The 23,666-nt window shown below is 32.9% G+C and overlaps 1 protein-coding gene across 2 annotated transcripts in view; it reads right to left on the bottom strand.

Moving 5' to 3' along the window:
* LOC148939324 (uncharacterized) overlaps positions 1–23,666 on the bottom strand; it is a 47,345-nt gene that overhangs the window by 3,835 nt on the left and 19,844 nt on the right. Inside the window, exons 5-7 of one of the 2 annotated variants that reach the window (XM_089106769.1) lie at positions 12,248–12,423; positions 8,814–9,038; positions 3,782–4,150 (exon numbers count right to left, since the gene is read on the bottom strand). In XM_089106769.1, coding sequence (XP_088962895.1) covers positions 3,782–4,150; positions 8,814–9,038; positions 12,248–12,423 — 770 coding nt within the window. Of the gene's footprint in view, positions 1–3,775; positions 4,151–8,813; positions 9,039–12,247; positions 12,424–23,666 lie in introns of both variants that reach the window. The other variant, XM_089106768.1, reaches the window with a different exon arrangement.

A 23,666-nucleotide genomic window follows, 5' to 3' on the forward strand; every position in this document is an offset into this window, starting at 1 on the left:
AATATAGTTTCATTTCACACCTTGATAGTATGCTCAGAAGCACTGGAGAAAAGATTACCCATCCTGTAAAAGCAGCTATTTGACCCAAAAAAAAACAATTTCGCTGATCGATTTCTTAAAAAAAAAACGAAAGAAAGAAAAGGGAAAACAGTTTAACTGACAATTTTTATGTTCTGTTTTTACATTCATATAAACCATGCCATTTCCAAAAAAAACATTTGAAATAAAACAAGAAGAAAATATGTGGCAGGGGTCTAAGCTATCCAAGGAATCATTGTAAAAACCTTAAGCTGGATTTATTCTTGGTGCCGAGCAAAAGGTCACTGAAATAAAATAAATTTGCTGAATTGTAAACACATACAAGTCTGGTTCAAAACTTCAAGGCTCAAGACAGATCTGACACAAAAACATCCATATTTTGTTATTTGAGCCTAAAAATGCATCAGGTTCCCTTAGATAGCTCCTCTCATATCCCCTAGCCTGTTGATTATGTAAATCGAATCTTTAACGGGATCCCTTCAGAATACCAGGGGGTTTCTTCAAGATTAGGTTGACAGTGCCGTTTCAACCCTTCTACCTCTGTGATGCCCAAATTGGGCAAGAGACCCTTCCAAAATCCCGAGCCCTTATCCCACCACCAAGTTTTTAGTGGAAAAAGGGGCACTGTATTATTATATGGCTTTGTTTCTGCTTTTTTTAGGCTTTAATATAGCTCTTTTTTCTAGGATTTTTTTCTTTTTAGGGATTTTTTTTTAAATTACGTTTATTATGACGATAAGCTTAATTTTGCTTCAGGATAAAACAAAGCTCTTTTTTTAAATGACTCAGATAGGTATTCATGGAAATGCACAAACAGTTTCAATAAAACCGGACGAAACAGATTCCATTCATAAAAAAAGTGTGCGCTTTTATTCAAGTTGCCGACAAAATGAGAGTCATGATGGCTTCAATCTCATAGAAGAAAAGTAATAATAAAATTTAAATCCATACAGCTATAAATCCCCCCCCCCGGCCAAATTCCGAAATCCCCCACCAAATTTATAGCAAAAAATTCATGAAAAAATTGCTGCACAAAACTATGGCTGATCAAAAATTTAGATCTAAAATAGAAAATAATCTAATTAGAAAAATTGAGCATTAAAATTAAATAAGCTACTAAACGTTAAAGCATAAAAACTAAATTTCTTAATCATATACAGCGCAATAGCGCTGCCTAAGTAAAGAGCGATGTGGGCACAATGTATTATTCATTTATTTACTTTTTTGCTTTTTTTTAGACCAGGGCACTTCGTATCGAAGGAGTTGTCGTAAAAACTTCAAAAAGGGCTCATTCGATTGGAAATTCAAAGGGCTAGTGCCCTTTTTAATAGTCGAAAGTGATTGGAGGGCAACTAGCCCCGCTTCTACGCCCACCATTTCCCCAAACACATCCAATCAAAATTTTGAGGTAGCCATTTTGTTCAACGTAGTTGAAAGGCCCGTAAATCATTTATTTGAAGATGACAACCCCCCTACAGCCCTCAGGGCAAGGGTTGTAAGTTATGCCCGTGGGGCATACAAGGTTTATATAGAAAGGGCAATCGTATAAACTTTGGACGAGCTATCGGATTGTTAATCAAACATTTGAGTGTCCTTTTTGAGATTCAGAGTGATCGGAGGGCAGATGCCCCCCCCCCACACACCTTGTATTTTCCCGAGATGCATCTGAAAAGAAATTTTGAGATGGCCATTTGTTGTCGTAGAAACTTCCGAAAAGGGTTAATTCGATTGAAAAATGAAAGGGCTTTTAATAGTCGAAAGCAGCGGTTGGAGGGCAACTAACCCCCCTCTCACGCCCACCATTTCCCCAAACACATCCAATCAAAATTTTGAGATAGCTTTTTTATTCAACGTAATTGAAAGGTCCAGCAATTATGTCGTTGAGGATGGCAACCCCGCCACAGCCCTCTGGGAAAGGGTTGTAAGTTATGCCCTGGGGGCATATAAGGTTTATATAGAAAGGGTGATGGTATAGACTTCGAAGGGGGCTCTTTGAAATGGTAATCAGATTTATAGTGTCCTTATAAGATTCAGAGTAATCGGCGGCTGGATACTCCCCACACTTCATATTTTCCCGAAATGCATCTGATATAAATTTTGAGAGGTCATTTGTTGTCGTAAAAACTTCGAAAAAGGCTCATTCGATTGGAAATTGAAAGGACAAGTGCCCTTTTTATTAGTCAAAAGTGATTGGAGGGCAACAAGCCCCCCCCCCTCCCCCACGCCCATCAATTCCCAAAACTCATCTAATCAAAATTTTGAGATAGGCATTTTGTTCAGCGTAGTTGAATGGTCTATAAAATGATGTCTTTGACAACCCCCATAAATTCTCAAGACCAGAACATAATTTGCACTTTACTGAAAACAAAATTCATTTAAAATGTTTTCTCTTTGTTTTTACTTGTTTAAAATGTTTTACTAGATATATGAGGGGAGAAGTCCTTCCTCTTGCACTCCAATTACAGCACGAGTGTCTGGTGCCCTTTTTAAGAGTAACAAGATACTAGAGGGCAAGCAGCCCTTCTCTCAAGCCCATTCATTTTCTAAACGCATCCAGTCAAAATCTTGACACAGCCAAATTGTTCAGCATGCTAGAACGGTCCAGCAACTATGTCTTTAGGGATATTAGGCATGTCAACCCCCCACAATTATGCCACTGTGCTTTAAAAGGTAAAACTGGCCCATTGTGCTTTAAAACTAAATTTTTCTTTAAAATAAATAGAAAGGCATTGTGTTTATGGTTACCAATAAGACTCCTCAGCAATATATCGAGAAAGACTGGAGGTATCAAGTTGAATTCTTTGTAGCTGCTGCTCAATCTACTTCTACTCTTACGATTTAGTCAAATAACAAGAGTGTAAACATGTCCAGGCTGTCTAACAGCATACATAGAATATTTTGGGAATGGAATTAAGATTTAAGATCAACGTCAGGAGCTATAAAATTAAATTAAAAACTAGTGTTTGTGTCAGGATTCAAAATTGTTGAAAAAGTTTCTCCAACATACAGATAGCAGTAAGTAAATTAATTAGGATATTAGTTCGGATAAGTAAAGTAAACCTATAGTAAAACTACTTACTACTTAGGATAACCTAAAGTAAATTAGGAATATAGTTAATCTTGTCAGTAAAGAAAATGCAAGACAGTAAACATAATGTTTTAAACGTAAAAAATAATAAAAAAGTAAAGAAAATTATATTAGAATTCTTGTTCTAAAAATCCTATTTTAAAAGATAGAACAAGTACTGCGAAGTGTGCATTCGGTTAAAAACGAGATAGCATTTGAAGAACAAAATGACATGCAGATAATAACATCCGTATGTTACATTCGAGCATCCGAATTCTAAATATCCGAATATCCACTCTGCTGAAACAGTGGCTCCTATTAAAATATCATTTCATTTTCAAAAAGCAGATGCCACTTTTCAATTGAGAAAACGAAAAAAAAACCGTAAAAAAAAGAGAAACGAGGATAATACAGGCAAGTGAAAAACATAAATTGCAATGCAAATATTTCGGTCAAGACCTCCGCTTGACCGTCCAAAGATAATATAAAAAATCAAACCTTAAAAGAAAGACGAAAACTAAAATATGAAGACCCTCTCCAAGTAACAGTGAAAGTGTGGTCTCAGGAATTATTTACTATTTAAATTTGTCAACAGATGCGGGTTTTTGTCATCTCTTTTATTCACCCAGGCCACAGTTCGAAAAACGCAGTAAAAAAAGAAAAAAAAACCTTTACTTCATAATGTTTAATTCCAGTTTCTAGTTTGACAGCAGGCCCAGTGCTCTTAACTTCATCTATAAACTCAACATCATAGTCAACTTCTTTTGCATCGCTAAATGTAACACCTTGACTGGTGGCGTACCCGAAATCATTGACGCTATATCCCTCAACGGGAGTTAAGGGCTCCTGTATCGAAATTAGTGGGTCTTGAGTGATAGGCGGTGATTCTAAATCTGGATCAAAATGAAGCCTAGTGCTAGCTAGTGATGTGGGCCCGACTATGTTTCGTGATAGTGTTAAAGGTGGTAGCAAGTTTTCCACAAAATCTGGTGAATTAGAAGTATTGCTAATTTCGGCAACTTTGGATGTCAAATATTCTTTGACCTAAAGAAAAGACAGTACACAGATAAATAAGCAAAGTAGAATGAAAACAGTAGACACAATAAGTAATAAATCTGAAACGAAAAAATCTTCGATTGTTGACTCACTATCTAAGATAGAAATTTTCAGTTTTTAGTAGTTTAAAACTGAATGAAAATTATCAATAGGATGGTGGAATTATCAAAATTTTATTGAACAATTAAAATGCTTTCTATTTAAGTTTGGTGCGAAAATATTGTTTAATAAAAATTAAGTGTGACTGTAAAACCGTAACTAACATTATTTTGATTACAACAACATCAAGTAAAATTTCCTGTTTTTTCTTCTTTTCATTTTTTTTACATTTTTGAAGTTTTAGCACCAAAACACTTCGTTAACTCTTAAACTTTTTACTTTCATTAGGATGTTCATGATGTTAACATTTAAAACCAAATAAAAAGATGAGATTCAAATTTAATACAGATTTCCTTCAAATTTAATGCAAAATATCTGCGAGGCTGGAACAGTTTTTTAGCTAATGCCTTAATGCGCATTGTAATGATTGTTAAATATATGTAATTTCAATAAGTAGCGAGTAAAACATGAAAGATATGAGTGTTAATGCCTTAATGCTCATTGATTCTCATAGATTGGGTCGTTTGCCCCTATTTTCTCCAATTTGACAATGATTCGGCAGAAGTTAATACGCTAAAGATGCTCATTAACTGTATAAAAAAAAAACAATAAAAAACTGAATACATAGTTAACTTTCGACCATTTCAGCAAATAGTTTGCTCTCACCTCAAAAGATAAACTAACTTTTATTAAATATTATTAACTTATTGTCGAAGCTGGAATGTACTCAAAGCATACGTCATTGACCATCAAATTAACTTTGAACTTAATTGTCTGAATTCATTAGAGAATGCATTTACGAACATTCTCTATACTCAAGAGCAGCATCAGATAACAAATAAAAATTTTCCATCAGATGAAAATTAATTTAAATTTGATTTAAATGGTAGATAACAAAATAACATTTTTCCATCAGATGAAAATTAATTTAAATTTGATTTAAATGGTAGAAAGCACATTAAAATCAGAATCAGCAATAAACCATCTTTTTGGACTTTTTCTGCTGCTAAATTAATGCATTCAGGTAAATTAGCTCATCAACATCACTTCACTTAAGAAATTCATTGAACATTAACATTTAATTTCAATGACAAGTTTTTTTTCTACAGTAGTTGCTATTGTAGGGAATATCCTTATGACACTATGAACTTTTGAGAATTAATCAAGTGCTTTGATACAAAAACTTCAAAATACAAAAAAAAACTTGCTTTTTTAGATTGTATTCTAAAGGCTCATATAACAGTTGAATGTAACAAGTTTACTTCATTCTTCAAATAAGAAAGGAGGGAGCTCAACCCTGTGAGTGATAAAAGAAATGTTTATCCCCAGAGCTAGGTCATGGCTCTATATGGACCATGAAATCAGTGAAACTAAGTGGCATAGAAGTATGAAAACTAAAGGAAGCAGAGACACATATACGAAGCCAAGGCCGTATCCAGGGGGTGGGGTTACCCGGTTTGAACCCCCCCCCCCGAAATTTTTGTTCGACGTAAAAACGTAACAAAAATGGACATAAACAAATTTTGTATGCGGTTTTTGAGTTTTTTTATGTAAGCCCCCCCCCTAAAAAAAAATTAGTACCCCCCCCCCTGAACAAAAATCCTGGATGCGCTTCTGTACGAAGCAGTTTCTACGAAAATAACTCTGAGCAAACTTTTAAATAATTTCTTAGACCACACTTCTTTTCCATTTACAAAAACTGAGATTAAATGGTTATGAAAAGGTAAACAGATTAAATGCATTGAAATGCCAGACGCCACTGATTAGGCTGAAATAAGATTCTAGCATGATTTATTTCTTTGTTTAATCTCAGTACGACTCTTGATTGGCTCAATAATACTTTATTTTTTAACATTTTAAATTGAACAAAAGCAATCTGAGCTATGTTTATTCTCCCATATTCCAAAATACTTTATAAAATAAGAAAGAAATTATCTTACTAAATGAATTTCTTCTGTAAGGACTCTTGATTGCTAGTGAACCTATCACATGCATTATTATCACATGCATTTCGTAATTCAATGCGTAAATCTAATAATTAAGGTATTATAGAGGCATGGTCTAGAAATATATCCGATAAAACTTAAAAACCTGCTCAAACATAATACCACTGTAACTATAGGGTCTGAAATCTCAGCTATTGAACAGCTCTTTATTGAAAATACATAACTGTCTGCCCAAATAGAAAAGATGTTCTCTTAGTGGCAGGAATTCTGCAAGTATCCTGCTGAAAATAAAAGACTAATTTATGAGGCTCTCAAAATCATTCAGGCTCATTTTATCATTCAATGCCTCACTTATGCACACCCTAGTTGACCTTAACTGCCTTACTAAGTTCAATAATTGTGACCAGATGATTGAACCTTGGCATTTTTCTGACTTACGATTTATGGACTCGATTAATCGAAGCAAACTAGTTTCATAAGTTATATCACAGATTTTCATTTATGGAGTACTAGTGTAAGTGAAAATGAAAGATCCCGGAATTTGAGTGAAAGATAAACTTTTCTATAATCCAGTGTCGGATTCCATACAGAAATATCCCAAATAAGGAGTTTCCCACTATTCAATTAAAGACCCTTTTTTTGTTTTGTTTTTTTGTTGTTGTTTTTTTCAGCTACAGAGGTGTTAGATGCAAGATAGCTTTTTCTACAGAAATCTTCAGTTTGTGGTACATGAGGCAAGTTACTTGTTATTTTGTTCGTGTTAATTAGAGAATTCACTTACGAACTTTCAGCATACTCAAGAGCACAAGCAGATTAAAAAATTGTATGACTATACTAGATTAACCTCACCAATTATATTTTACTTACCAATCAAATAAGCAATTTAAATTTAAATTAAAAGATCAAATCCCATTAAAACCAACATCATGAGTGGCTGAGTGGCAATGAATATTGGTAATAGTTTTATACGAATTTGCTTTGAATTTACAGGTCTAAGATGCATCTTTAGACTGCCGTGGATGAAAAACTCAAATTCTTTATTTTGAACGACGATTATTATTAGCATCCAGTGATTTAGTCTGTTTCTCAGACACAAGTTTTCATTTCATTCATTGACAGTTCCACCGTAGCGATCTTTTTTTTATTGAATAATGGACTAATTAAACTACAGATTTCGTTTTCAAGTAGATTTTTCAAAAGATCAAATCCCATGAATAATCCCATTATTTTATCATTCAGCCACTTATTGCAATGAATCTTTTTTTCTGCTGTTCGTTTAAAAGGTTCGAGTAAATTAGCTTATCAGTGTTATTCAACTTAAGAAATACATTTAACGTTGCACAACTTAATTTTCAATGACAAATAATTTTGTTTTGCGTTTTGGCAGTAGTTGTTATTGTACGGAATCAAGGCCGTACCCGGGATTTTTTTTTCGGGAGGAGTTTTACTCAAAAAATTTTGTTTGGGGATTTTACACATAAAAATCCTCAAAAAACACATACAAAATTTTTTTATGTCCTTTTTTGTTACGTTTTTACGCGTCAGACAAACATTTCGGGGGGGGGGTCAAATCCCCTTACCCCCCCCCCCTGGATACGGCCTTGTACAGAATATCTTTATAACTGTATAATAGTTACCATTCTTGAATAAGCTAAATATGAATTTTTTTTTACTAGCCAGATTTTTTTTGACACGTTTTTTAATTTTTTGTTACTATGGGCTGTCATTCATTCTTTACTAGGTTCTAACTACCGTTGCAAGCATGTCTTGAGAATTGATCAAGTGCTTTGACAATAAAGCTTCAAAAATGTAAAAAAAAAACTTTACTTATTTAAATTGTATTCTAAAGGCTCCAATAACAGTTGAATGAAAAAATATTCCTTGATGTTATAAATAGGAAGGGATAAAGCAAAATTATAAGCAACAAAATTGAAAAGAAAAAATTGTCACCAGGGCATAATCATGAGTCTACATGGTCCTTTAAATCAGCGTAGATAGATGGCATTGAAGCATGGAAACTAAAGGAAGAAGAGAAGAGGTTTCCAGGAAAATTACTCTGAGCAAAATTTTAATGATAAGATTAAGAGATTAAATGTATTGAAATACCGGGCGCCCTTGATTAGTTTGGAATGAGATTATAGAAAGATTTATTTCTTTGTTGGATTTCAGTTCGACTCTGCTCGACTCAATGAGTCTTTATTTATTAATACTTTAAATTGGACGAAAACGATTTGAGCAATATTTATTCGTCCGTATTCCAAAATACTTTTAAAGAAAGAAAAAGTGATCTTACGAAACGTCCTTCTTCGTTAAGGACTCTTTATTACCAGTAATCCTAATTACCGCATCAATTTGCTCAAGGAGGCCAAAATTGTTTGAATCTTTGACATTTTTCAGCTGAAAAAACGCAAACAAAGTCTTTGTCTTTGAAAATTTCCTGGAAGTTGATTAAAACCGAGACCTTGAATCCAGCGGAGGTTGGAGGACGAGCAATCAGCATTAAGTCTGCCCAGGGACCTTAATGCCGCGAAAAGTTTGCAGCAGTAGTAGAAGATCATGCATGGATCAATCAAAGACTTCGATCAAAAGATTGAAAATGCACTTACCTCTTCAAAAGTATACTGTTTGTCGTTGAAAGCAGTTGGATGTATTTTCTCTGGCTTCAAAGTTCGAAGGAAGTCCACCAGCTCCTCCTCTGAGCAATGCATTGAATAAAGAATACGCGTTTTTGACCCATCTTTTTTTGTTGTTAGGGCGTTGTTCTGCCGTACATGCCACATAGTAGTGAGAGCAATTTCTTTAACTTGTTTCCCTTGAAAACACTTGTTACCCTGAAATGGATAAATAAGTAAATAATTAGCTATATCAATACAAAACTTAGATTATGAACAATAAGTAGAATTCTTAGCACATAGTAAGAATAACTATACATATGAAACTAGCTTCTAATTTCCAGCCATTATAGTGTTAATACTGAAACTTGGTAAAATTGAGTCTCTCCTCATGAACAATATCACTTAGCCATAGTAATTATTTTTTGGATAAAACTGTGCTCAAGGACATTTTATTCTTTCTGCAATTACAAACACCATAATTCACATATGGACTATAGTATGGCTAATATGTAGCTTTTCCTATGTCACCATGTAGCTTTCAAAGACTTGAAAAGCATCCTACTCGCTTGTCTCCTAACTAGTGTGGAATACATTTGCCAGTCGAGCGTAAAGTACAAGCTATTGCGAGGCAATCAGCCTCCTCTCAAAACAGCTCAAAATAAGAGAAATGCATATCTAGAGGTAAGGTTCATTGATCAAGGCCCAAAATATTAAACTAGCCGCAATGTATCAGAAATATCTTTCAATAATCTGGTTCAGCAAAAGGGAGCTTTAGCAAAAGGAATTTTGAACGATGCAACCTATCCAAATCTAAAGAAATCTTCTATTCAAAAAGGCAAGCCTCAAAGGAATCAACATAGAAATCGATTAATATTGGATCACCGAACTCAGCTAAGACTCATAACACCGGTCTGAGCATTCAGATTCACTTCAGAGATCCTGACAGCCCTGAATTTTCTGGTATATTTCAGTTAAAAAGCTCATATCAACGAGATAGGTGCTACTTACAAGACATTTATAAATACTGAAACAAGAGTAGTAGCCAGGTTTCACCTTCATATAACGATTAAAAATTTCTTTTATAATTTTTTTTTTCAAAATTATAGCTTGTTAAAAGATGCTTGCACAATACTATGGATAATCACTTTGTAATTGATTTGTCTGTTGTATCTACAAAAGTCTTATTTCATCAGTTGAATCTCAGCAATCTTACAGATGACTTTCTGATATGGAAGCTAAGCATTGTCCGTTATTGTGTTTAAGAATACTGATATAAATTGGTGCACACACAAAATCCGCTCTCTAAGATTGGTCTAAAAGACCTCGTCACAAAGAAATGTACTGAAAAGAAAATTATTGTTTTCTATCTAATGCTTTTTAACATTATGTTGGTTAGTTTCCAGACCCACACAATTTTTTTCTTTTCTTTAGAACTACTGGCCTTTTTTCACTAGCTTCGGTACAGAAGATTCATTCTAAAACTGGGTGAAAAAAATTTACTTTTGCAACAAAATAAAAGAAACAAATCCAGATATTTCAACTGCACCCCCAGAACTGTTTCAACAGACATGGAGCAACAAAATATACAGGCTCGAAAGCTGTATTTTAATGTTGCAATACAATTGTTCTCAATTTTTAACTTCATTAATGGAAACAGTTATTTCTAGCAACAACATAATCAAAAGGTGAAAAATTTATCTTCCACCATTAGCTTAAAAGACTGTTAAACATGCGTTTTTTCTGGCAACAAAGATTGGTCAAAATCTAGATTCGGATTTTGTGATTCTAGGGGGCTTGAGAGGGCCAACAGTGCTACCAAGGCGTTTACTCCAATCCTAATATGAATCTACTTAACGAATCTGCTTCTAATAATTAACTTTAATTGATACTATTTACCACTGATGATCTTTTTTGTGTGAAATTGCTTGTATTTGACAACTAGCGCAATAAAACGTCAATAAAGTAGCTTATTTGTTTACAGTAATAACATCACTGTTGAGACCTGGGGCCCTAGTTATTTATCAGATAAATGTCATTTTTTGCATAACTTATTTATTCCCTTTAAACTTATTCCTTCCTTTCGTTTTCCTTTGACAATTATTTACCTTTTTAAGATTTGCTAATTGAAATAAAATCTGGACTATGACTCACCAGCTTGTTCAGGCAGATGTTTACGTCATTTTGGATAAAATAGTCGAACAATAAATTCTCTTCAAGAGAGAAGAATCTTCTGCCGTCTACGATTGGTCAGATTGACACTGAAGGGACATTCCTGTGTATGTTTGAAAAGAAGATATTATTTTTGAGTTGAGCATTATTTTGTGATTGAAATAGAATAGTGATTTTTTCATCTAATTGTATGATTTTTTTCTAGTATAGTCCAGAATAAGGAAATTTATAGCTGATATATTTTTTTGGAAAGTATTAACATCCCAAGTTGAGTAGGATAGACCTAGACAAAGAGGATTCCCCGAAGTGTACCGTTGCAATTAAGGCAGTTTTATATATAATTGTAAACCACCCGTTCAATTACACCCGAGGCGTGCACTGCCTCTCCAAACCGGCTCCAATCGTGGCAGCCTAAGGTGGCTACTGAGTCGTACCAGATCGAGACAGTATCAGCTCGAAGCGATTATAAGTGTAAGTTCTCTCTAGGATGGTTTATCTAGGCTTTTCAAGCAACCTAATGTTATAATCTAAAACAAAATTCATATTTGAATTAGAGTGAACACCTCAGAAATACTATTTCCCCCTCCAGCCCCCTTTTATCACAAAATCCAAATTTAGGTTCTGGCTAATATGAAACTTCTGAAAAATAATTTTACGAAATAAAAATAAATAGCCAGATGGTGCAGATAGAACAAGCTAAAAAAAAAGCAATGTGAATACAGCAGTTTATTTGATGTAATGATGTTACAAAATCTAAACCTTGGTATTAATTAATCTGATAATTCTGAAAAAAAGCTATATGATTTAAATATCCATAACCAAATCACACAAGCTCATATAAAAGCAATGTTACAGAAACAAAAAAAGTTTTCCATAACGGTTTCCTTAAAAAACGGTTAAAAAAACGGTTTTTTGAAAGGTACTAAAAAAACGGTTTCCATAACGCAATACAAGCAGTAGTTTGTCAATGGCACGTTGTCCACGGTTGTTCTTCTTTTGTTATAATACATAAACTAACTCAAAGAAATAAACGGTAAACGATTTGTTAGAAACTACATGAAATTTTTGTAACCATGAATCCACTTTTTTATGCATCATACTGAGTTTGTCGGCTATAGTACCGCAGAGTCACCGCCAAAAAGTCATTTGAAGTTTTCAATTTGCGATTGACTAAGTTTCAATTACAAAATTTCAGGCAAACGCGAATCTGCTACCCACTCTATTGGATAAACAAGAACGAAAACTAAAGGGCTTACACATAGACTGCGACTTGCCCCCATTGCTAGATGCACTCTAGTGTCTAGATTTTCGGTAACCGCCTGTTGAATCCTCGGTATAAATTTATAGTATTCTTTTTTCTCTGGAGTAACATGCACTTGAATGCCTAGTTTTTCATAAAGCTCAACGAACAAGAACTCCGATCCAAAATTTCCTAAAAAAAATAAATATATGTATATATGTAGATTACAGGTACAAGAAGCAATCACTAACCACAATAAAGCCACATTAACACTTCAATAAAACCACCAGAACTGAGAAAGTCACAAAACAACTAAAAAAAAGATGAAACTTTAATTTATCTTTCCGTTGGAGTATGGAGGAAACTTCGGAATTCTATTTGAGACAGAAAGAATGAGGCAAAGTTTAATTGGACGATTAAGACGACTTTGTTCTGTGGGTGGATTAGAGAAAGCGATGTTGATGGAACGTAAACAGATTCTTCTAGGGTAAAAAATAAATATGCTGGAGCAACAAAAGACAAACAGTATAGTAAATAAATCAGTTGATATTTCGCAGTTAATAGAAGACATTCATGTTTATTCAAATTTGAGTATTTGCCTTCTACAATAGACAATATTTACGATTTCTCTTGCTACTCTCGGCCAAATTATTAATTGTAAGAATCCACCGCTGGGCAGCAGTAGGGAGCCAGGTATTACTCCGACGGGCAGCTCTGCTGCCATCTATAACCAGTCTTACTGTACCTAACCGCATAGACAATGTTATTGATCTACTAACGGTACTTGATTTCTAGGAATTATGCGGGACTCTAAAGAGATAGAAATTATATTTTAATATGGCTTCTCTACTTTAGTGTCAGAGATAAATTCGGGAATTAATATTCTTTCGAAGCCTTAATAGTGTAACTTGGCATAAATGTTAGAATAACAACACTAGTATCAATCTTTGGAAACGGTTAACGGTGAAAAGAAAATTTTGCGACTTAACTTGGCTTTACTTTACGAATGTGTTCGGTATAAAACACAAATACCAATCGAGCAGTGTTGCCAATATAAAATATGCTTTTAACAATGGAGCATGCTAAAAAGTTGATACTAATAGAGATTTAGATGCCAAGAAAAGAATTTTAATAAAGAAATTCAGAACAGTCCTTAGAAATCCTTAGAAATGAACTAGTGAGACGAATATGGATTTGAACATCAAGGACAGCAACAACCAATGACCCTAGCCATCAAGGACCTCAACCTCCAAGGTCCCCTACCCCAACCCTCAAGGACCCCCCCTCCACCCGACTTTTGCCCCCCCCCATTTTTTTAATACTTGTTTTGCGCGCTTGAGGCACAGAAGGGTCCCCCCTCCCTCAACTTTTTTGCCCCCCCTCCCATATTTTTTATAATACTTTTTTTGCGCGCTTGAGACACAGAAGGGCCCCCTCCCCCAACTTTTTGCCACCACCCCCCCCCCCCATTTTTATTACATTTTCAAATATGGCATTTAGAATGTTACCATTTTTCAAGTCCCACCCCACCCCTAACCCCCATGACCTAAAATGTTTCCCCATTATGACTTTTGTATTTACGAAACTTAGCACATCAGCTATTCATGCAAACATCCACCAATAAAATCCATATTAAAAGAAATTTTCGTCAATATAAAATTAAGACACAGCGAAAACGTCTTTTTCCAAACACATTTTAGATCGATATGCTAAGATAAATGGCTAGAAACAGTTTGCAGACGTTCACGAAACGTTGAAAAGTTGATTGTTTCTATATTCCGGGTGTCATGTGAAACAATCGTGCTTATTTCCACCAGAATAGACTGCACTATTAGCGATATCTAATAATGATAAAAAGTTATATCATTTTCTTAGGGGTGAACCAAAGCTCCTTTCAAATTAGCTAGTGAAAATATTAAAAAAGTAGGCGACTTAGGAAAACTAATATTATTTAGGGAGTGAAGGATGATTCAAGGGTTCATTAGGTATATTCTTATGCCCTTCTTTTTTTCAAAATTAGCTAGTGAAAATATTAAACAATGTAGGACGACTTATGAAAACATTAATATTTTTAGGTGGATGGGGGTTTGATTCAAGGGCTCATTGGGTGCATTTTTGTATTTCGTCCAGAATTGAGTGCATTATTAGCGATATCTAATAATGATAAAAAGTTAACTCACTTTCTTAGGAGTGAAACAAAGCTCTTTTCAAAATTAGCTAGTGAAAATATTAAACAATGTAGACGACTTATGAAAACTTTAATATGTTTTAGGGGGGATGGGGACTGATTCAAGGGTTCATTGTGTACATTCTTATGCCCTTCTTTTTCAAAATTAGCTAGTGAAAATATTAAACATGTAGGCAACTTATGAAAGCATTAATATTTTTTAGGGGGATGGGGGTGATTCATGAGCTCATTGGGATACATTTTTACATCTCGTCCAGAATTGAGTGCGTTATTAGCGATATCTAATAATGATAAAAAGTTATATCATTTTCTTAGGAGTGAAACAAAGCTCTTTTCAAAATTAGCTAGTGAAAATATTAAACAATGTAGTCGACTTATGAAAACTTTAATATCTTTTAGGGGGATGGGGGATGATTCAAGGGTTCATTGGGTACATTCTTATGCCCTTCTTTTTTCAAAACTAGCAATTGCAAATATTAAACAATTTAGGGAATGATCAACAAGAGATGTAACAACACCTCCTTTAATAAAGTGGGGTTTTAGTTTTCAGAAATACACTTTAGTTTTCAGAAATAAGAATATCCACGTTTGAAATACATTTGATTATATTAATAATATTTGATTTTTCTTAATAAAGCTGGGTTTATGTTTTCGGAAACAAGGACACCCAGGTTTGAAGTATATCAGGTTTTATTAATAATATTTAAATTTTCAAATAAAGTAATTTCATTGTCAAAATCAACGATAAACCCATTTTACACGTTGAAGTACTTAACATTTTTCACTCCTAATATTACTTAACGAATTTTTGCACACATCAACACCAAGCAAAACTCTTCAAAAGGCTTTAAAATATTATTTCATAACAACTTCTTTTCTTAATTTTCATCCTAAACCCATCTTACAAGTTGAAGCACTCATCTTTTTTCACTCCCAACTTTAATTTAAGGCTTTTTGCATACTCTAACACAAAGAAGTACTTTTCAAATGCTTTATTATATGTTTTCAGAACATGTTCTTTTCTTAATAGTAATACAAAGACTGAAGTACTATTTGAGGTAGTCATCTTTTTTTCACTCTCAACATTACTTTACGAATTTTTTCATACACCAACACCAAGGAATACTTTTCAAAAGGCTTTACCATATTATTTCAGAACAAGGTCTTTTCGTGATATTCCTCCTAAACCCATTTTACAAGTTTAAGTACTAATCTTTTTTCACTTTCAACATCAATGTAGGACTTTTTGCATACCCCAACATCAAGCAATACTTTTCAAATGACTTTATTATATGACTGTAGAACACCTTTTTTTATCAACTTTCCTTCTAAACCTTATATTATTTGAGAACAACGTCCTTTGTTAATTTCTCTCCTGAACATGTTTTACAGTTTTTGGTACTTATCCTTTTTAATTCTCAACATTTCTTTAAAACTTTTTGCACGCTCCAACACCAAGCAACACTCTACAAAAGGCTTTATTATATTAATTCAGAACAAGTTCTTTTCTTTATATTCATCCTAACCCCATTTTACAAGTTGAAGCATTCATTTTTTCATTCCCAACATTACTTTAAGACTTTTTGCATACCCCAACACCAAGAAATACTTTCCAAATGCTTTTTTATATCTTTTAAGAACAAGGTTTTTTCTTAATAGTCCACCTAACCCTGTTCTAATAGTTGAATAAGTCGTCTCTTTTTCACTCTCAACATTATTTTAAAACTTATTGCATAAACCAACACCAAGCAGTACTTTTCAAAAGGCTTTAATTTATTATTTCAGAACAAGGTCTTTTCGTAACATTCCGCCTAAACCCATTTTACAAGTTTAAGTACTAATCTTTTTGCACTCCCAACATTACTTTACAACTTTTTGCATACCCCAACATCAAGCAATACTTTTCAAAAGGCTTTATTATATTAATTCAGAACAAGTTTTTTTCTTAATTTTCCTCCTAAACCTGATATTATTTCAGAACAAATTCATTTCTTAATATCTCTCCTGAACCTGTTTTATAAGTTATACTACTAATCCTTTGCCATTCAAAACATTACTTTAAGACTTTTTGCATACACCAACACCAAGAAACAATTTTCAAAAGGCTTTATTATATTATTTTATAAAAAGTTCTTTTCTTTGTATTCATCATAAACCTGTTTTACCAGTCAAGGTACTCTCCTTTTTTCAATGCCATCATTACTCTAAGACTTATTGCATACACCAACACCTAAAAATACTTTTCAAATGCGTTATCATACTATTTCAGAACAAGTTATTTTCTTAATATTCCTCCTAAACCCATTTTACAAGTTTACGTACTCATCTTTTTTCACTCCCAACATTACTTTACGACTTTTTCCATACTCCAACACCAAGCAAATACTTTTCAAAAGGCTTTATTATTTTTTTTTAGAACACCTTCTGTTTTTAACATTCCTCGTAAACCTGACATTATTTAAGGACTACTTCTTCTGTTAATATTCCTCCAAAACCTATCTAAAAAGTCGAAGTACTCATCCTTCTCACTCTCGATATTACTTTACAGCTTTTTGCATGCTCTAACACCAAGAAATACTTTCCAAATGCTTTATTATATCTTTTAAGAACAAGTTCTTTTCTTAATATTCCACCTAACCCTGTACTAAAAGTTGAAGTACTCATCTTTTTTCACTCCCAACCTTACTTTACGACTTTTTGTATACACCAACACCAAGCAATACTTTTCAAAAGGCTTTACTTTATTATTTCAGAACAAGATCTTTTCGTAATATTCCTCCTAAACCCATTTTACAAATTTAAGTACTTATCTTTTTTTCACTCCCAACATTACTGTACAACTTTTTGCATACCCCAACATCAACCAATACTTTTCAAAAGGCGATTATGTTATTTCAGAACACCTTCCTTTCTTAATATTCCTCCTAAAGCTGTTTTACAAGTTGAATTACTCATCTCAATTCACTCCCAACATTACTTTACGACTTTTTGCACACCCCAACGCCAAGCAATATTTTGAAAAGGCTTTATTATATTATTTCAGAACAAGTTCTTTTCTTAATATTCCTCCTAAACCCATTCTACTAGTTGAAGTACTAATCTTTTTTCACTCCCAACATTACTTTACGATAGATCCTTAATAAGGATAGTTAAAATGTTTATTTCTATCAAAAAATATAGTTAATTCTGAACAAATGGTACCCAAAAATGGATTTATAGATCCTTAATAAGGACATTAAAAATGTTTATTTCGAGCAAAAAAATATAGTAAATTCTGAACAAATGGTATATACAAATAGTTTTATAGATATTTAATTTACAGGTTTAGCGATCTCGCAAGGTTTAAGAACAGTTAAAAATGTTTATTTCTATAAAAAAATATATTTAATTCTGAAAAAATAGAAACCACAAAGGGGTTTATAGATCTTTAACTTGCAATTCTAGCTGTCCTTACACGTAAGGGCTAAAGACTACTAAAAATGTTTATATCTACCAAAACAACATAATCAAACCTGAAAAAATGGTACCCACAAATGGGTTTATAGATACTTAGTTTACAGATTTGGCTATCTCGTAATGGTTAAGGACAGTTACTCTTCTGAATTTTCTCAATGAAAAAGAAATTAGTTACAGATCAATTCTATTTTTTTTCAAGAAATTAAAAGGTTTCACTTGAATTCCGATTTTTCCCAAAGACATAAAAAAATTTAAAGCTCTGCTCTAAATTTTTCCGTAAAAGACAGAAAAAGTTACACTATGATTGTGAATATTTTCCATGAAGATAAAAAGTTCCACTTTAATTCTAAATTTTCTGAAGGATGTGAAGAAAAGTTCAAGTTCTCTTCTGAATTTTCTTTATGAAAAAGAAATAAGTTACAGATCAATTCTATTTTTTCAAAAGAAAATAAAAAGGTTCCACTTCAGTTCAGGTTTTTCTCAAAGAACTAAATTTAAAGTCCTCCGCCCAATTTTTTGTAGAAGATAGAAAAAGTTATAAATTGATCATAAATATTTTACCATAAAGATGAGGGGCTCCACTGTAGTTTTAAGATTTTTTCCCATAATTGTAAAAAAAATTTAAAGCTCTTTCTAAATTTTACCGTAAAAGATAGGAAATTACGATATGATTGTGATTATTTTTCATGAAGATAAAAAGCTCCATTTTAATTCTAATTTTCTCAATGAAGGGAGGAAAAGTTCAAATTCTCTTCTGAATTTTCTCTATGAAAAGAAATAAGTTACAGATCAATTCTATTTTTTCCAGAGAAAATAAAAATTTTCCACTTCAGTTCAGATTTTTATCAAAGAGATGACAAAATTTAATGTGGAACCTTTTTATTTTCTCTGGAAAAATAGAATAGATCTGTAGCTTATTTCTTTTTCATAGAGAAAATTCAGAAGAGAGCTTGATATTTTCTACACATTGTTGACAAAAGTTAGAATTAAAGTGGAACTTTTTATTTTCATGGAAAATATTTATAATCATAGTATAACTTTGCCTGTCTTCTATGGAAAAATTTAGAACAGAGCTTTAATTTTTTATGTCTTTGGGAAAAACCGGAACTCAAGTGAAACCTTTTAACTTCTTGAAAAATATAAGAATTGATCTGTAACTAATTCCTTTTTCATTGAGAAAATTCAGAAGAGTAGCTGTTCTTAATCACTAGGAGATAACGAGACCTGTAAATTAAGCATCTATAAACCTATCTGTGGGTACGATTTTTTCAGAATTATCTATATTATTTTGGTAGAAACAAACATTTTTAGTAGTCCTTAGCCATTACGTGATAGCCAGACCTGTAAATTAAAGATCTATAAACCCCTTTGTGGTTACTATTTGTTCAGAATTAACTATATTTTTTGCTAGAAATAAACATAGTTAGCTGTCCTTAACCATTATGAGATAACCAAACCTGTAAACTATGGATCTATAAACCCATTTGTGGGTACCATTTGTTCAGAATTAACCATATTTTTTTGCTAGAAATAAACATTTTTACTGTCCTTATTAAGGATCTATAAACCCATTTGTGGGTACCATTTGTTCAGAATTAACTATAGTTTTTTGTAATAAATAAACATTTTAACTGTCCTTATTAAGGATCTATCGTAAAGTAACGTTGGGAGTGAAAAAAGATTAGTACTTCACACTCGTAGAATAGGTTTAGGAGGAATATTAAGAAAAGAAGTTGTTCTGAAATAATATATTAAAGCCTTTTGAAAATATTGCTTGTTGTTGGGGTATGCAAAAAGTCATAAAGTAATGTTGGGAGTGAAAAAAGATAAATACTTCAACTTGTAAAACAGGTTTAGGAGAAATATTAAGAAAAGAAGTTGTTCTGAAATCATATAATAGCAATTTGAAAAGTATTGGTTGATGTTGGGGTATGCAAAAAGTTGGACAGTAATGTGGGGAGTGAAAAAAAGATGATTACTTAAACTTTTAAAATGGGTTTAGAAGGGATATCACGAAAAGATCTTGTTCGGAAATAATAAGGTAAAGCCCTTTGAAAAGTATTGCTGGGTCTTGGTGTATACAAAAGTCGTAAAGTAAGGTTGGGAGTGAAAAAGATGAGTACTTCAACTTGTAGTAAAGGTTTAGGTGGAATATCAAGAAAAGAACTTGTTCTGAAAAGAATTGAAAAGATCTTTCAAATCTCTCAATAAAGCATTTGAAAAGTATTACTTGGTGTTGGAGTATGCAAAAAGCTGTAAAGTAATGTTTAGAGCGAAAAAAGATGAGTACTTCAACTTTTAAGATGGGTTTAGGAGGAATATTAAGAGAAGTTGTTCTGAAATAATGTCAGGTTTACGAGGAATGTTAAGAACAAAAGGTGTTCTAAAATAAAATAATAAAGCCTTTTGAAAATTATTTGCTTGGTGTTAGAGTATGCAAAAAGTCGTAAAGTAATGTTGGGAGTGAACATAGATGAGTACGTAAACTTGTAAAAATGGGTTTAGGAGGAATATTAAGAAAAGAACTTGTTCTGAAAAGATATAATAAAGCATTTGAAAAGTATTGTTTGGTGTTGGGGTATGCAAAAAGTCGTAAAGAAATGTTGGGAGTTAAAAAGGATTAGTACTACAACTTGTAAAACAGGTTTAGGAGGAATATTAAGAAAGGAAGTTGTTCTGAAATAATATCAGGTTTAGGAGGAATGTTGAGAAAAGAACTTGTTCTGAAGTAATATAATAAAGTCTTTTGAAAATTATTTGCTTGACGTCGGGGTATGCAAAAAGTTGTACAGTAATGTTGGAAGTGAAAAAAGATGAGTACTTAAACTTGTAAAATGGGTTTAGGAGGAATATCACGAAAAGACCTTGTTCTGAAATAATAAAGTAAAGACTTTCGAAAAGTATTGCTAGGTGTTGGGGCATGCAAAAAGTTGTAAAGTAATGTTGGGAGTGAAAAAAAGATGAGTACTTCAACTTGTAGAAGAGGTTTAGGTAAAATATTAAGAAAAGAACTTGTTCTGAAAAGATATAAAAAAAGCATTTGAAAAGTATTGCTTGTTGTTGGGGTATACAAAAAGTCGTAAAGTAATGTTGGGAGTGAAAAAAGATGAGTAATCCAATTTGTAAATGGGTTTAGGAGGAATATTAAGAAAAGAAGTTGTTCTGAAATTGTATTATAAAGCCTATTGAAGTGTTGCTTGGTGTGGATGTGTGCAAAAATTCGTTAAGTAATATTAGGAGTGAAAAAGGATGAGTACTTCAACTTGTAAAATGGGTTTATCGTTGATTTCGACAATGCAATTAATTTATTTGAAAATTAAATATTATTAATAAAACCTGATATATTTTAAACCTGGGTTTCCTTGTTTCCGGAAACTAAAACCCAGCTTTATTAAGAAAAATCAAATATTATTAGTATAATCAAATGTATTTCAAAGGTGGATATTCTTATTTCTGAAAACTAAAGCCTATTTCTGAAAACTAAAACCCCACTTTATTAAAGGAGGTGTTGTTACATCTCTTGTTGATCATTCCCTAAATTGTTTAATATTTTCAATAGCTATTTTTGAAAAAGAAGGGCAAAAGAATATACCCGAGGATCCCTTGAATCATCCCCCACCCCCTAAAAAAAATTAGTTTTAATAAGCCACCTATATTGTTTAATATTTTCACTAGCTAATTTTGAAAGCTTTGTTTCACTCCTAAGAAAATGATATAACTTTTTATCATTATTAGATATCGCTAATAACGCACTCAATTCTGGACGAGATGTAAAAATGTATCCCAATGAGCTCATGAATCACCCCAACCCCCCTAAAAATATTAATGTTTTCATAAACCACCTACATTGTTTAATATTTTCACTAGCTAATTTTGAAAAAGAAGGGCATAAGAATGTACCCAATGAACCCTTGAATCCTCCCCCACCCCCCACCCCCTAAAAGATATTAAAGTTCTCATAAATCGCCGAAATTGTTTAATATTTTCACTAGCTAATTTTGAAAAGAGCTTTGTTTCACTCCTAATAAAGTGATACAGCTTTTTATCATTGTTAGATATCGCTAATAACGCACTCAATTCTGGACGAGATGTAAAAATGTATCCTAATGAGCTCATGAATCACCCCCCCCCCCTAAAAATATTAATGTTTTCAGAAGTCACCAACATTGTTTAATATTTTCACAAGCTAATTTTGAAAAAGAAGAGTATAGGAATATACCGAATGAACCCTTGAATCGTCCCCCATCCCCCTAAAAGATATTAAAGTTTTCATAAGTCGACTACATTGTTTAATATTTTCAAAAGGTATTTTGAAAGGAGCATAGTTTCACTCCTAAGAAAATGAGATAACTTTTTATCATTGTTAGATATCGCTGATAATGCACTAAATTCTGGACGAGATGTAAAAATGTACTCAATGAGCCCTTGAATCAAACCCCCCTCCTTAAAATATTAATGTTCTCATAATTCACCTACATTGTTTAATATTTTCACTGGCTATTTTTGAAAAAAGAATGGTATAAGAATATGCCCAATGAATCCTTTGAATCATCCCCCACCCCCAAAAAATATTTAATATTTTCACTAGCTAATTTGAAAGGAGCTTTGGTTCACTCCTAAAAAATGATATAACTTTTTATCATTATTAGATGTCGCTAATAGTGCAGTCTATTCTGGTGGAAATAAGCACGATTGTTTCACATGACACCCGGAATATACAAACAATCAACTTTTCAACGTTTCGTGAACGTCTGCAAACTGTTTCTAGCCATTTATTTTAGCAGATCGATCAAAAATGTGTTTGGAAAAAGCCGTTTTCGCTGTGTCTTAATTTTTATAGTGGCGAAAATTTCTTTTAATATGGATTTTATTGGTGGATGTTTGCATGAATAGTTGATGCGGTAAGGTTCGTAAATACAAAAGTCATAATGGGGAAATATTTTATGTAATGGGGGTGGGGGTGGGGTGGGACTTTTTTTTAAAAAATGGTAACATTCTAAATGCCATATTTGAAAATGTTATAAAAAATGGGGGGGCCAAAAAGTTTAGGGGGAGTGGGCCCTTCTGTGTCTCAAGTGCAAAAAAAGTGTTATAAGAAAAATGGGGGGGGGGCCAAAAAGTTGAGGGAGAGGGGACCTTCTGTGTCTCAAGCGCGCGAATGAAAAGTATTAAAAAAATGGGGGGGGACCTTGGAGGTTAAGGTTTTTGATGGCTAGGGTCATTGATGGTTGCTGTCCTTGATGTTCAAATACATAATCGTCTCACTAGTTCATTTCTAAGGATTTCTAAGGACTGTTCAAAATTTCTTTATTAAAATTCTTTTCTTGGCATCTAAATCTCTATTAGTATCAACTTTTTAGCATGCTCCATTGTTAAAAGCATATTTTATATTGGCAACACTGCTCGATTGGTATTTGTGTTTTATACCGATTACATTCGTAAAGTAGAGCCAAGTTAAGTCGCAAAATCTTCTTGTCACCGTTAACCGTTTCCAAAGATTGATACTAGTGTTGTTATTCTACAATTTATGCCAAGTTACACTATTAAGGCTTCGAAAGAATATTAATTCCCGAATTTATCTCTGACACTAAAGTAGAGAAGCCATATTAAAATATAATTTCTATCTCTTTAGAGTCCCGCATAATTCCTAGAAATCAAGTACCGTTAGTAGATCAATAACATTGTCTATGTGGTTAGGTAAAGTTAGACTGGTCATATATGGCAGTAGAGGTAACCCGTCGGAGTAATACCTGGCTCCCTACTGGCAGCCTCATTAATATAAAGCCTTTTT

This window comes from Artemia sp. Qi Xiang Cuo, chromosome 21, assembly GCF_049724085.1.
Source record: "Artemia sp. Qi Xiang Cuo chromosome 21, ASM4972408v1, whole genome shotgun sequence".
Taxonomy (NCBI): Eukaryota; Metazoa; Arthropoda; class Branchiopoda; order Anostraca; family Artemiidae; genus Artemia; species Artemia sp. Qi Xiang Cuo.